The sequence below is a fragment of the Balaenoptera physalus genome, assembly GCF_965194825.1.
Source record: "Balaenoptera physalus genome assembly, chromosome: 17".
NCBI lineage: Eukaryota > Metazoa > Chordata > Mammalia > Artiodactyla > Balaenopteridae > Balaenoptera > Balaenoptera physalus.
Window position 1 is genome coordinate 28,946,637 of NC_138895.1, and position 13,496 is coordinate 28,960,132.

The 13,496-nt window shown below is 36.4% G+C and overlaps 1 protein-coding gene across 5 annotated transcripts in view; it reads left to right on the forward strand.

The window, feature by feature from the left end:
* Positions 1 to 3,747, forward strand: part of LRRCC1 (leucine rich repeat and coiled-coil centrosomal protein 1) — a 36,160-nt gene extending 32,413 nt beyond the window's left edge. For all 5 annotated transcript variants that reach the window (XM_082433925.1, XM_082433927.1, XM_082433926.1 and 2 more), the window contains 2 exons: positions 1,014 to 1,149; positions 3,014 to 3,747. In XM_082433925.1, coding sequence (XP_082290051.1) covers positions 1,014 to 1,149; positions 3,014 to 3,136 — 259 coding nt within the window. In that variant the 3' untranslated portion in view covers positions 3,137 to 3,747. The remainder of the gene's footprint in view (positions 1 to 1,013; positions 1,150 to 3,013) is intronic.
* Positions 3,748 to 13,496: the final 9,749 nt, after the last annotated feature.

The window sequence follows — 13,496 nt, forward strand, 5'->3', positions numbered from 1 at the left end:
AGAAGAATAGCTTTATTGCTTTGCTGGGCAAAGGGAGACACTACAGGCTCGTGCCTCAAAAAACTGTGTCCCAACCTGGGAAGTGAGGAGTTTTATAGCAATGGTTCAAGGGCAGAGTGGCTAATAAGGATCCGGGTATGTGCAGTGCCTGGACTCCTTTAATCTGGCCTCAGGTGGTCTCCTGATGAGCTTCTCTGGTTCCTTTAATCTGGCGTCAGGGGGTCTCCTCCCTAGTCTCTGTGTCCCCTCCCTTCCCTCATTAGCAACTGTTTGAATCTGCCCTTTGGAACTCAGGGAAGGTCATGGAGGCTGGAGTCTATTCCCTACAAACAAGAAATGGGGACACAGAAAGGCTTCCATGCCCAGGAGCCCCACAGGGTCCTGCTCGGTTTCAGTCCCAATGTTCAATCTGGTATTACAATGGGCTATGCCAAAATCAGGAAGTTTGTTCATTATGGACTTAACATTTTTAACAAAATTATTCATACTTAATACAAAGGAATGGGTATTTGGCCTATAAGAAACTTTTAGCGCTAAAATTTTGTGAATACTGTTTATAATTTGTTTATTAACATAGGGTTTTATCCATTAAGCATTAACATAGGGAAGTCAGACATATATGCTTACAAACTTGAACCTTCCTATAGTATATATACCTCAAATTATTATCACACTGCTAATACGTGGAGGAAAAAAAGATTGATAGTAGCATCTATGAAGGTGCTTATAAACCATATTCTTAGACTCAAAATAAATGAGAACCAATGTACTCTAACTTCCAGAGGGTAATAGTGTAACAAACTTCCACTGATATTACCCTACTCTATTCTGTTACTAAGATTCTGTTGGATGGTGAACTACTTATATCTTTAGTTACTGAAGATAGCCCTTTGCTATTTAATGGAGTTATGCTTCCATTAAAATATGAATGTAAGAGCTTCCATCTGAAAAGACAAAAAACAGCCTAATTTTTATATGTACAGGTAGATATGTGGGTTTGTTTTGTTTTTAAGGGATGCAATAGAAAAGCTTCATAGTATGGATGATGCCTTTAAAAAACAAGTTGATGCAATTGTTGAAGCTCATCAAGATGAAATAATACAGCTGGCAAGTGAAAAGCAGAAATGTATTGATTCTGCAAATTTAAAGGTACTGTAAGTAAAATTCACTTTGATAATCAGTATTAAATTGTTATAGCTAAGTAAATTGGATCTTTGACAATGATAAAAGAGAAAAGGAAGCATGATTTAATAACCAAATAGATATGAAGAAAATTGCCAGTACAATCATGAAGCCAGACCAAAATGTCAGTAATACTTAGATTAGTTGTAGAATATAATCTTAATGAAACCAAGATTATAAGTTTGATTCTGATGTGCACCTGCTCCATGAACTCTGGATAAAAATTTCTGTATCCCTAGCCAATTTCAGCTGGAAGCCCCTTTGGTTACACATAGGCAAGATAAGAATGTGAATGTATTAAATACAGTCCATCACTACCTAGGACAAGTTCTCAAGGAGTGTTTTATTATCAATTAGGGTTCAAAACTGTCGAGTTTCTCATTTTAATGTCATTGACAAAGGAATGGGTTAGGATGATAATAAATCAGAGGCAAACATCAGAATTACCTGCAGAGCTTTTTAATAATACATATGCATGTGCTTCCCCCTCAGACTTTCATTCACTAAGACTGGGATCAGACCCAGGTATTTTCCTCAACAGGTGATTCCCATATGACCCCTCTGTTAAGATCCACTAGATGAGCAGACAGTTATGAATTTCCATTTTTCCCTGATTTTGAAGTAATAATAAGAAACAGATATCTTTAAGACTGGAGATTTAGAAATCAGCAACTGGAAAAGGAAAAGAGTTAATAGAAAAGGAAAGTAATACTTCATATATTATAATCAAGGTTGTATAATTAAATGACATTACCATCAGGAGTCTATGTAACCAGAAAGAGGGATTTAGGTCTTTGGAAATAATCACAATGAATAAGGAAATATAACTTGTTTAAAATTTAGTTCTTTATTTCATTTCAAGCCAACAGATGTTTCAGATATCTTATTTAAAATCTACTGATTGTTGAACAAGAGTACATTAGGTATTACTAAATAAAGTATAAAAGTAGGCCTTTAGCTAAAAGGAAAATACTGTGTTTGATTATGGACATCTTGCCAATATGATGTAATATCAAAGGGAGGTGTTTGTTACAGAATAGAAAAATTTCACCAAAGCTTAAATGTGGTAATCATGAAAAAAAATTTTAAGGCATCACATTAGAGCTCATCATTTAAATTAGGAAAAATGTTAGTTTTCAAAGGGAAAAAAATTAGGAAGTCTGTATTAGAGATTAGGAAGAGGGAAGTAAACAGAAAGGGATGGTTATATTGGTAGTACTCTCAGGAATGTTGTATGTTAGGAGAGAGAGTTTCAAGCAGAAATTAATAGTATCAAATACATTGAATCCTAGGAGAATGTAGGTTAACAATAAATCGTAAGATGATTTCTCAAAAAGATGGTAATTTATAACCACCACCAGCAATTTTAGAAATGCAGTGTTTAAATTAAAGAGTTTCTTTGGGAACGGAGGTTGTTTCAGTTTTTAAAGTCTGTAAGGGTAAGTCAAATTCATGATTCAGCATTCATAATCAGCACAGGAGAGTGGAAAGATTAAGTCAGAAAACTGGGTATCATCCAAATATGCTACTGAGAAGCTACACAACTTGAACAAGTTTTCTAAATTATAAAATAGAGTTAAAATAAATTACCATGTGTTCATCACAAGAACCTATGAGAAATAAATGGATAATACACATGTAAGTACTTTGTATACAGTATAACATTTTCCCTATTAGTATTTGAACAAGTTAACATTTTATTAACCTCTGTGCTTTAAATGAACATCACAAAATACAAAATGTATAAGAATAAATTTTTTACTTTTTGCATTTTTTAAAATACATTTTCATTAAGAAATGTAAATGTTATAAAATTTATATGTTGATTTAGGTTCATCGAGTTGAAGAAGAAATGCGTGGACTTCTGGAGGAAACATGCAAGAACAAAAAAGCAATGGAAATAAAAATTAAGCAACTTGCTTTTGCTCTAAATCAAATTCAGCAAGAAATGTGATGGTTCTGAGAATGGATTGAATTGAAATGAACCAGCAGACCTATTGTAAAAATGATTAAATATTGTGATAGTAGTAACTGCTATGACTTTGAAATGTCTCTTTCTACACATTTCATTCTGATTATATTTTAAAAGGCTTGATCAAGTATTTATTAATTGTATATGTAGGGTTTTTATAATAAATTGTTGACATTTATAATAAATTGTTGACAATTATGTGTATTAGAAAGACGTATCAAAATAACTAGACTTAAAACACTTTTTCTTGTTTCTGTGCTATACATTGTTTGGTAATTACACATTTGCCTACAAATATGTTAATGAAAATTAAGATTAGTATTTTGACTATATGAGGGAAAGTATTTTAATATTGTTGTTAACCTTACTGTGTTGATGAAGAACTAATTATATTTATTGGTTGTCCTTTAGTTGACATAGTGCCATTCTTTTAAAATGCTCATAAATGTAGCTAAAAAATATTTTAAATCTGTATAAGGGATGTGGTATATTTAAGAATGCATATGTATGCATCTGCACATCACTCATAATGACCCCTTTTTATATAATGCACATGACTTTTTCATTAAAGATTACATTTAAGGTTTTATAAACATTGTCTCAAGAGGAACACTACTGTTCCACTGTCATTCTTTCATTTTCCCTTTTTAGTTACTATTTATGAAGAGAATTCTTATTTTGTAACTGGAAACAGTTTTCTTCCATTTCATATCAGTTCACTTATTACTATTTTACTTTTGTCATCTCTTATGTTCCTCTGTATGCAGAACAAAGATCTAAATGCTATTCTCCTTACTATTTCTGAAAGAATATAATAGCAAATTCTTAACTAATAGCCAGTGAACTAAGTTTTTAAAATTAAATGGAATCAGAAAAAATGTAAATGTAAAGAGAGGGCCCCATTTTGTTATAGGCAAGATTTATACTGAAATCCGTGGGACATCAAGCATGTCAGTATATGTAATGGGAGTCTGTGGGGGAGGGGAGGACATAAGAAATATTGGAGAAAATAATGGCTGAAAACTTCCTAAATTTGATGAAAAAGATTAACCTACAGATTCAAGAACTTCAGTAAAACCCAGGATAAGCACAAAGAGAACCACACCTAGACACTTTACAGTCAAACTGTTGGGAAAATCTTGAAAGCAGTAAGAAAATATGATTTATTTCATATAAAGGAACAATATAACTAACAGTTGACTCCTCATCAGAAATAATGGAGACCAGAAGGCAGTGAAAGACATATTTTAGGTACAGGAAGAAAAGGAACAGTAAATCAAGAATTCTACATCCAACAAAATTATCCCTCAGAATAAATGCAAAACAAAGGAGACTAGAAGCAGTGGGCTGACAGAGTACTCAAAGAAAAAAAATTAGCTAAGAATCTTATATCCTGCAAAATGATCTTTTAAACATGAAACCAAAATCAAGTCATTCCCAGGTAACTGAGAAAATGTGTTCCTACCAGACCCACCTTTCAACAAAGGCTGAAGGAAGTTCTTAAGGCTTCAGATCCTTTCAGAAGGTGACCCTAGAGCGTAATTTGAATACACATGAGAAGAAAAACAAAAACACTGGTAAAGGTAATTATGTAATTATAAAAGAATATAAATACATATTTCTTTTCCTTCCATCCCTTAGCTGATTAAAAAAGCAAATATATAAAACAATGTGTATAATTGTATTATTGGGAGTAAAACATAAAATGTAATATTTCTCAATATCAGCACAAAGGTGGGTGAAAGCAAAGCTGTATGGAAGCAAGGAATAACAGGAGACAGTAACTTGAAATCATAGGAACAAGTGACAATAATAAATGAAAATAAATATGAAAATTTATAAATTTATAAACTATAAATATATATTTGCTCTCCTTAGACTTTAAGTTATATAAAACAACTATAAAAACATAGTTGTAATTATAAAATAGATGTAACATATATAACAAAAAGCACAAAAAGAGGAAGAGAATAGAGCTATATAGGAGAAAGATTCTATACTTCATTGAAACTGGGTTAGTATAAATCTGTTGTATATTCTGATAAGGTATATATAAGCCCTTGTGAAGCCATTAAGGAAGTAACTCAAAATAGGTAACTAAAATATAGTTAAAGGGAATTAAAATGTTATACTAGAAAATATTTGTGTAATACAAAAGAAGCAGAAGTAGAGCAATAAAAAAGTATAAAGCAATTATTAAACGCAATAAAAAAGACAAGATATTTAGAAAACAAAAAGTAAAATGGCAGAAATAAGTTCAACTCATGTCTAATTCAACTACAATAATTATGTTAAGTGGGACTGGATTAAATAATCCAATCAAAAGACAAAAATAGACAAGAAAACAAGATCCAACTATATGTTGCCTACAAGACACTTTCAATTCAAATATGCGAATAGGTTGAAAGTAAAAGGACAGAAAAAGATATGTAAATAGCAACCATAAGAAAGGTGGAGTGGCTATACTAATATCAGACAAAATAGACTTTAAAACAAAAAATGTACTAGTAGGAAAGATGATAAAATGTCAATTTATCAGGAATATATAATAATTATTAACATGGATGTACCTACTGACATATTCCCAAAATTCATGAAGCAAAATTGACAGGCTTGAAGGGAAAAAAAGGTAATTCAACAGTAACAGAAAATTCATTACTTCACTTTCAATAATGGATAGAACAATGAGGCATAAGATCAACAAGAGAACAGAAGACTTCAACAACACTAAACCAACTAGGCCTAACAGACATCTGCAGGACACTTTCAACAACAGCAGAATCTTTACATTCTTCTGAAGTGCACATGGAACATTCTGCAGTATAGATTAGATGGAAGGTCAAAAAGCAAGCCTCAATGGGTTTAGAAGTATTGAAATCACACAAAGTATGGTCTGTGACCACAGCTAACTGAAATTAGGAAGGAATAACAAATTTTGGAAATTTACAATTATGTGGAAATTAAACAACACACTCCTAAATAAGTACTGGATTGAAGAATAAATCACAAGGGAAATTAGAAAAATTCTTTGAGGTGAATGGAAATGAAAAGAATGTAACAAAATTTATGAGATGTAACTAAAGTAGTTGTCAGAAGGAAATTTTTATCTGCAAGCAACTACATTAAAAAAGAAGAAAAACCTGAAATTAATATCCTAACCTTCCACCTATAAATACTGGGAAAAGTGGAGCAAACTAAAGCCAAAGCAGACAGATTGAAGGAAATAAAAATTAGAGCAGAAATTAATGAAAATAGAAAAACAATACAATCAATGCACCTAAAATTTTGACTTTGAAAAATCAACAAAATTGACAAAGCTTGAGCTAAATTAATTAAGGAAAAAAGGGCTCAAATTACTAAAATCAGGAATGAGCACAAGAAAATAATAATAATAAGGGTGGGAGGAAACTTTGGAAGTTGTTGAATATGTTTATGACCTTAATGATGGTGATAGTTTCATGAGTTTATACTTATCCCCACTCATCAAATTGTACAGATTATGTACAGCTTTTACATGTCAATCATACCTTAATACAATGGTTTAAAATAAAAAGAAGAACTCCACAGGCACTAGAATCAAAAAGAATAAAATTCTTAGGTATAAATTTAGCAAAAGTGCAAATCTCATATGCTGAAAACTACAAAACATGGTTGAAAGGAAAAAAAGAAGACAATATTCATGGATTGGAAGACTTAAGGTGGTAATTCTCCCCAAATTCATCTACAGATTAAATGCAATCCCTACCAAAATCTCAGCTAGTTTATCTGCATAAATTGACAACATGGTCTCTAAAATTCATACAGAAATTCAAGGGACCTAGACTATCAAAACAATCTTGAAAAAGTTGGAAAACTCACACTTCCTCATTTAAAAGCTTACTAGAAAGGTACAGAGGGACAGCAGCCAAGGTGGCAGAGTAAAAGGACCCTAAGCTCACCTCCTCTCAGGAGCACACAAAAATAACAAAAATCTGCAGAACAACCATCATTTAAAAAGACTGAAACCTACCAGAAAATATCCTCTACAGCTAAAGACATAAAGAAGGAACCACAATGAGACTGGTAGGAGGGGCAGACTCATGATATAATCAAATCTCATCCCCCCAGGGTGGGTGATCCACAAACTGGAGAATAATTATATTACAGAGGTTCTCCCACAGGAGTGAGAGTTCTGAGCCCCAGCCTGGGGTTCCAACACTGTGAAGAGGAGTTCCCAGAGCATTCAGTTTTGAAGGCCAGTGGGGCTTAATTGCAGGAGCTCCACTGGATTGGGGGAAATAGAGACTTCACTCCTAAAGGGCATACACAAAATCTCATGCATACCAGGACCAAGGGCAAAAGCAGTAATTTGATAGGTGCCTGGGCCAGACCTACCTGCTGGTCTTGAAGCATCTCCTGGAGAGGTGGGTGGCAGCTGTGGCCCACCATGGGGACATAGACACTGATGACAGAGATATGGGGGTGCGTTCATCTATATGAACTCTCACTGGAGGGAGACATCTTGCTTGGGTCCTTAGCACCAAGACCTGGCACAACCCAACAACCTGTAGGCTCTAGTGCTGGAATGCCTCAGGCCAAACAACAAACTGAGTGGGGACACAGCCCCACCCATCAGCAGACAGGCTCCTAAAGACTTCCTGAGCCCACAGACACCTCTAGACACGCCCCTAGACATGGCCCTGCCCACCAGAGGACCAAGACCAACTCCAGCACAAGTCTCTAGACCAGCCTCAACCACCAGGGGGCAGGCACCAGAAGCAAGAAAACTGAAGTCCTGCAGGCTACAGACAGAGTCCACAAATGCAGGCCAGACATTATCCTGGGACCAGCTGGTCCCTAGCCATTGGGTGACGAGAGGGGAGTACACTGCTGGGATGCATAGGACATCTCCTACAGAGGGCCACTTCTCCAAGGTTGAGAAACATAAAAAGACTGCACTCTTAAAGGGCATGCACAAAATCTCACACACTCTGGGACCCAGTGTAGAAGCAGTGGTTTGAAAGGAGCCTGGGTGACACCTAACCTGCTGAACTTAGAGAGTTTACTGGAAAGGCAGGAGGCAACTGAGCTCACCCTAGAGACATAGACACTGGGACAGCCATTTGAGGGAGCTCATTCTACCATGTGGACACTGGTGCTGGCAAGCGCCACTTAGAATCTTCCCTCTAGCTCATAAGCCTCAGGACCCAGGCCTGCCCCCATGCACCAGCCTATAGTCACCAACACTGGGACAACTCAGTAGGCAGGGACAAAGCCCCCTGCACACACACACACCAGCATAGAAGCTGCCTTAAGACTCAATGAGCCCACAGCCTCCCCTGGACATGACCCTGCCACCAGAGGGCCAAGGAACTTGTCCCCACACACCAGTGTGCAGGCCTAGACCTGGGACCCCAGGGCCCTGCAACCAGAGACTCTAGTACCCAGATCCACGTACCAGTGGGCAGACACCAACCTCAGAATCCCTGGCCTCGCTCACCAATGAGCCTGCTCTAGCCTTGGGATCAGTCTCACAGACCAGAGGGCAGACACCAGCCCCAGGACAACTGCAGCCCCACAGCCTGTGGACCCAGCCCACCCACCAACAGTCCAGCCCCAGCCCTGGGACTGGCTGGGCCCTGGCCCTGTCCACCAGCAGGCCAACACAAGCTTCAGAACATCCCAGACCCCACAGCCAGGGGTGTCAGGAACCAGTCCCATCCAATAACAGCTCTGGGACACCCTGGGCCCTGAAGGCAGAACTCAGGACATCGCTCTGCCTATGGGTAGGTCATCACTAGCTCCAGGACATGGCTTCACCCACCACTGGGCAGGAACCAACCCTGGGATCTCCTGTAACCTGACAGCCCACCAGTGAGCGAGTACTAGCTGTCTGGGGTTCCACCACCAGCTACCTCATGACATAGCCTCAACAACGAATGGTCAGCAGCCTCCAAACAAGGCAGAGCCTGGCAACCAACTGGACCAGGGACCAACCAAGTCTACCAGACTTCCCACAGTAGTCAGCCCACCACAACAGAAGGACCCAAGCAGCCCACATAGGGGGAACCCCTGGAGCATATAGCTCTTGTGACAAGAGGGGAGTGCACTGCTGGGACACATAGCTACATCTCCTACAAAAGGCTACTGTTGCAAGGCTGGAAAATGTAACCAACCTACCAAATAAATAGAAATAAAAACAGCAAGTTAGGCAAAATAAAGTGACAGAGGAACACATTCCAAAAGAAGGAACAAGATAAAACCCCAGAAAAAGAAATAAGTGAAATAAAGATAGGCAATCTACTTGGGAAAGAGTTCAGGGTAACAATTGTAAAGATGATCAAAGAACTCAGTAGAAGAGTGGATGCACAGATTGAGAAGTTAGAAGTATTTAACAACAAAGTATTAGAAAATACAAATAACAACCAAACAAAGACGAAGACTACAATAACTGAAATGAAAAATACACTAGAAGAAATCAACAGTAGACTAAATTATACAGAGGAAAGGATCAGCAAGCTGGAAGACAAGGTAATGGAAATCACTGACACCAAACAGAAAAAATGAGAAGAAATGAAGACAGTTTAAGAGACATTTGGGACAACATCAAGTCTACTAACATTTGCATTATTGGAGTTCCAGAAGGAGAAGAGAGGAGAAAGGGACTGAGAATATATTGAAGACATAATAGCTAAAAAATGTCCTAACCTAGGAAAGGAAATAGACATCAAAGTCCAGGAAGCATGGAGAGTCCCAAACAATATTAACCCAAAGAGGAACAACACCACAACACATTGTAATTAAAATGGAAAAATTAAAGATAAAGAGAGAATATTAAAAGCAGCAAGTTACATACAAGGGAACTCCCATAAGGCAATCAGCTGACTTTTCAGCAGAAACTCTGCAGGCCACATAGGAGTAGCCCGATATATTTAAAGTGATGAAAGGGAAAAATCTACAACCAAGAATACCCTGCTCAGCAAGGCTCTGGTACAGATTTGATGGAGAGATCAATTGTTTTAAAGACAAGCAAAAACTCAAAGAGTTCAGCACCACAAAACCAGCTTTACAAGAAATGATAAAGGACGTCTCTAAGTGAAAAAGAAAAGGCCACAACTAGAAACATAAAATTATACAAGGAAAAAGCTCATCAGAAGACAAATATACAGTAAAGGTAGGGAATCATCCACATACAAAGCTAGTAGGAAGGTTGAAAGACATACTAGTAAAATCATCCATATTCACAATAAGCAGTTAAGGGATACACAAAACAGTTAGATGCAATATATGATATCAAAAATAGTAATCATGAGGGGAGGAACATACAATTGCAGGGTTGTCAAAATACATTTGAAATTAAGAGATCAGCAACTTAAATTAATCATGTATATATAGATTGCTATATGTAAACCTCATGGTAACCACAAACAAAAAAATCTATAATAGATACACAGACACACAAAAAAGAAAGAAATCCAAGTATAACACTCAAGATAGACACCAAATCACAAGAGAATAGAACAAAAGAAGACGAAAGGAACAACAACAAAAACCCCACAAAAATAATCCCACAACAATTCACAAAATGGCAATAAGAACATACACATAAATAATCACTTTAAAAGTAAATGGACTAAATGCTCCAATCAAAAGACATAGAGTGGTTGAATGAATACAAAAACGAGACCCATATATATGTTGCTTACCAGAGACTCACTTCAGACCTAAAGACACACAGACTGAAAGTGAGGGCATGGAAGAAATTATTCCACACAAATGGGAATCAAAAGAAAGCTGGAGTAGCAATACAAATATCAGAGAAAATGGACTTTAAAACAGACTGTTATAAGAAACAAAGACGAACATTACTTAATGATGAAGGGATCAATCCAAGAAGAAGATATAACAACTGTAAATACATATGCACCCAACATAGGAGAACCTAAATACATAAGGCAAATATTAACTAACATAAAGGGAGAAATTGACAGTAACACAATAATAGTAGGGGACTTAAAACTCTGCTTACATCAATGGACAGATCACCCAGAGAGAAAATCAATAAGGAAACACTGGGATAGAGGACACATTAGATCAGATGAACTTAATAGATGTAATGGAACATTCCATCTAAAAGCAGCAGAATACACATTCTTTTCAAAGGCACATACAACATTCTCCAGGATGGACCACATGCTAGACCACAAAACAAGCCTTGGTAAATTTAAGAAAATTGAAACCATATCAAGCACATTTTCCAACCAAAATGCTATGAGACTAGGAATTAACTACAAGAAAAAAAAAAAAACTGCAAAAAACACAAACATGTGGAGGCTAAACACTATGCTATCAAACAACCAATAGATCACTGAAGGCATCAAAGAGGAAATCAAAAAAATGTCTGAAGACAGATGAAAATGAAAACACAATGATCCAAAATCTATGGGTTGCTGTAAGACGAGATCTAAAAGAGAAGTTTATAGTTATACAAGCTTACCCAAGGAAACAAGAAAATCTCAAATAAACAACCTAACCTTACACTTAAAGGATCTAGAAATAGAAGAACAAACAAAATCCAAAGTTAGTAGAAGGAAAGAATGCATAAAGATTAGAACAGAAATAAATGAAACAGAGACTAAAAAAAAAAATAGAGAAGATTAATGAAACTAAAAGCTGGTTCTTTGAAAAGATAAACAAAATTGATAAACTTTTAGCCATCAAGAAAAAAAGAGAGAGGGCCCAAATCAATAAAATCAGAAATGAAAAAGGAGAACTTACAACCAACACCACAGAAATACAAAGGATCATAAGAGACTATTATTAACAACAATATGCCAACAAAATGGACAACTAGAGGAAATGGACAAATTCTTAGAAGTGTACAATCTCCCAAGACTGAACCAAGAAGAATTAGAAAATAGGAACAGACCAATTACCAATAATGAAATTGAATGAGGAATTTTAAAACTCCCAACAAACAGAAGTCCAAGACCAGATGGCTTCACAGGTGACTTCTACCAAACATTTAGAGAAGAGCTAACACCTATCCTTCTCAAACTATTCCAAAAAATTACAGAGGGACAAATGCTTCCAAACTCATTCTATGAGACCAGTGCCACCCTGATACCAAAACCAGACAAAGATATCACAAAGAAGAAAATTACAGCCCAATATCCCTGATGAACATAGATGCAAAAATACTCAAGAAAATATTAGCAAAGTAAACCCAACAATATTTTGAAAGGATCATACACCATGATCAAGTGGGATTTATCCCAGGGATGCAAGGATGATCAATATCCAAAAATCAATCAATGGGATAAACCACAATAACAAACTGCAGAATAAAAACCATATGATGATTTAAAAGATGCAGAAAAAGCTTTTGATAAAATTCAACATTGTTTATAATAAAAACTCTCCAGAAACTGGGCATAGAAGGAACATAATATAATTAATCAAGGCTATATATGATAAGCTCACAGCTAACATCATACTCAACAGTGAAAAACTGAAAGCATTTCCTCTAAGGTCAGGAACAAGACAAGGATGCCCACTTTCACCACTTTTATTCAACATAGTATTGAAATCCTAGCCACAGAAGTCAGACAAGGAAAAGAAATAAAGGGAATCCAAATTGGAAAGGAAGAAATAAAACTGTCACTTTTTGCAGACATGATGCTATAGAATTCCTTAAGATGCCTCCAAAAAACTACTAGAGCTCAGCAATGAATTTGTTAAAGTTGCAGGACACAAAATTAATACACAGAAATTGGTTCCATTTCTTCTTTTTTTTAAAACTATATTTTTCTTCCCTCTCTTTGTTTGCCAAGTGCTATTTAAATTTATTTATTTATTTTTATTTATGGCTGTGTTGGGTCTTCGCCTCTGTGCGAGGGCTTTCTCTAGTTGTGGCAAGCGGGGGCCACTCTTCATTGCAGTACGCAGGCCTCTCACTATCATGGCCTCTCTTGTTGTGGAGCACAGGCTCCAGACGTGCAGGGTCAGTAATTGTGGCTCACGGGCCCAGTTGCTCTGTGGCATGTGGGATCCTCCCAGACCAGGGCTCGAACCCGTGTCCCCTGCATTGGCAGGCAGACTCCTAACCACTGCGCCACCAGGGAAGCCCCTGGTTCCATTTCTATACACTAACCACAAGCTATCAGTAAGATAAATTAAGGAAGCAATATTTACCATTGCTTCAAAAAGAATAAAATACTTACAATAACTTACCTAAAAAGGTAAAAAGAACTGTACTCAGAAAATTATAAGACACTAATGAAAGAAACTGAAAACAACAAAAACAGATGGAAAGATAAACCATGTTCAAGGATTGGAAGAATTAATATTGTTAAAATGACCA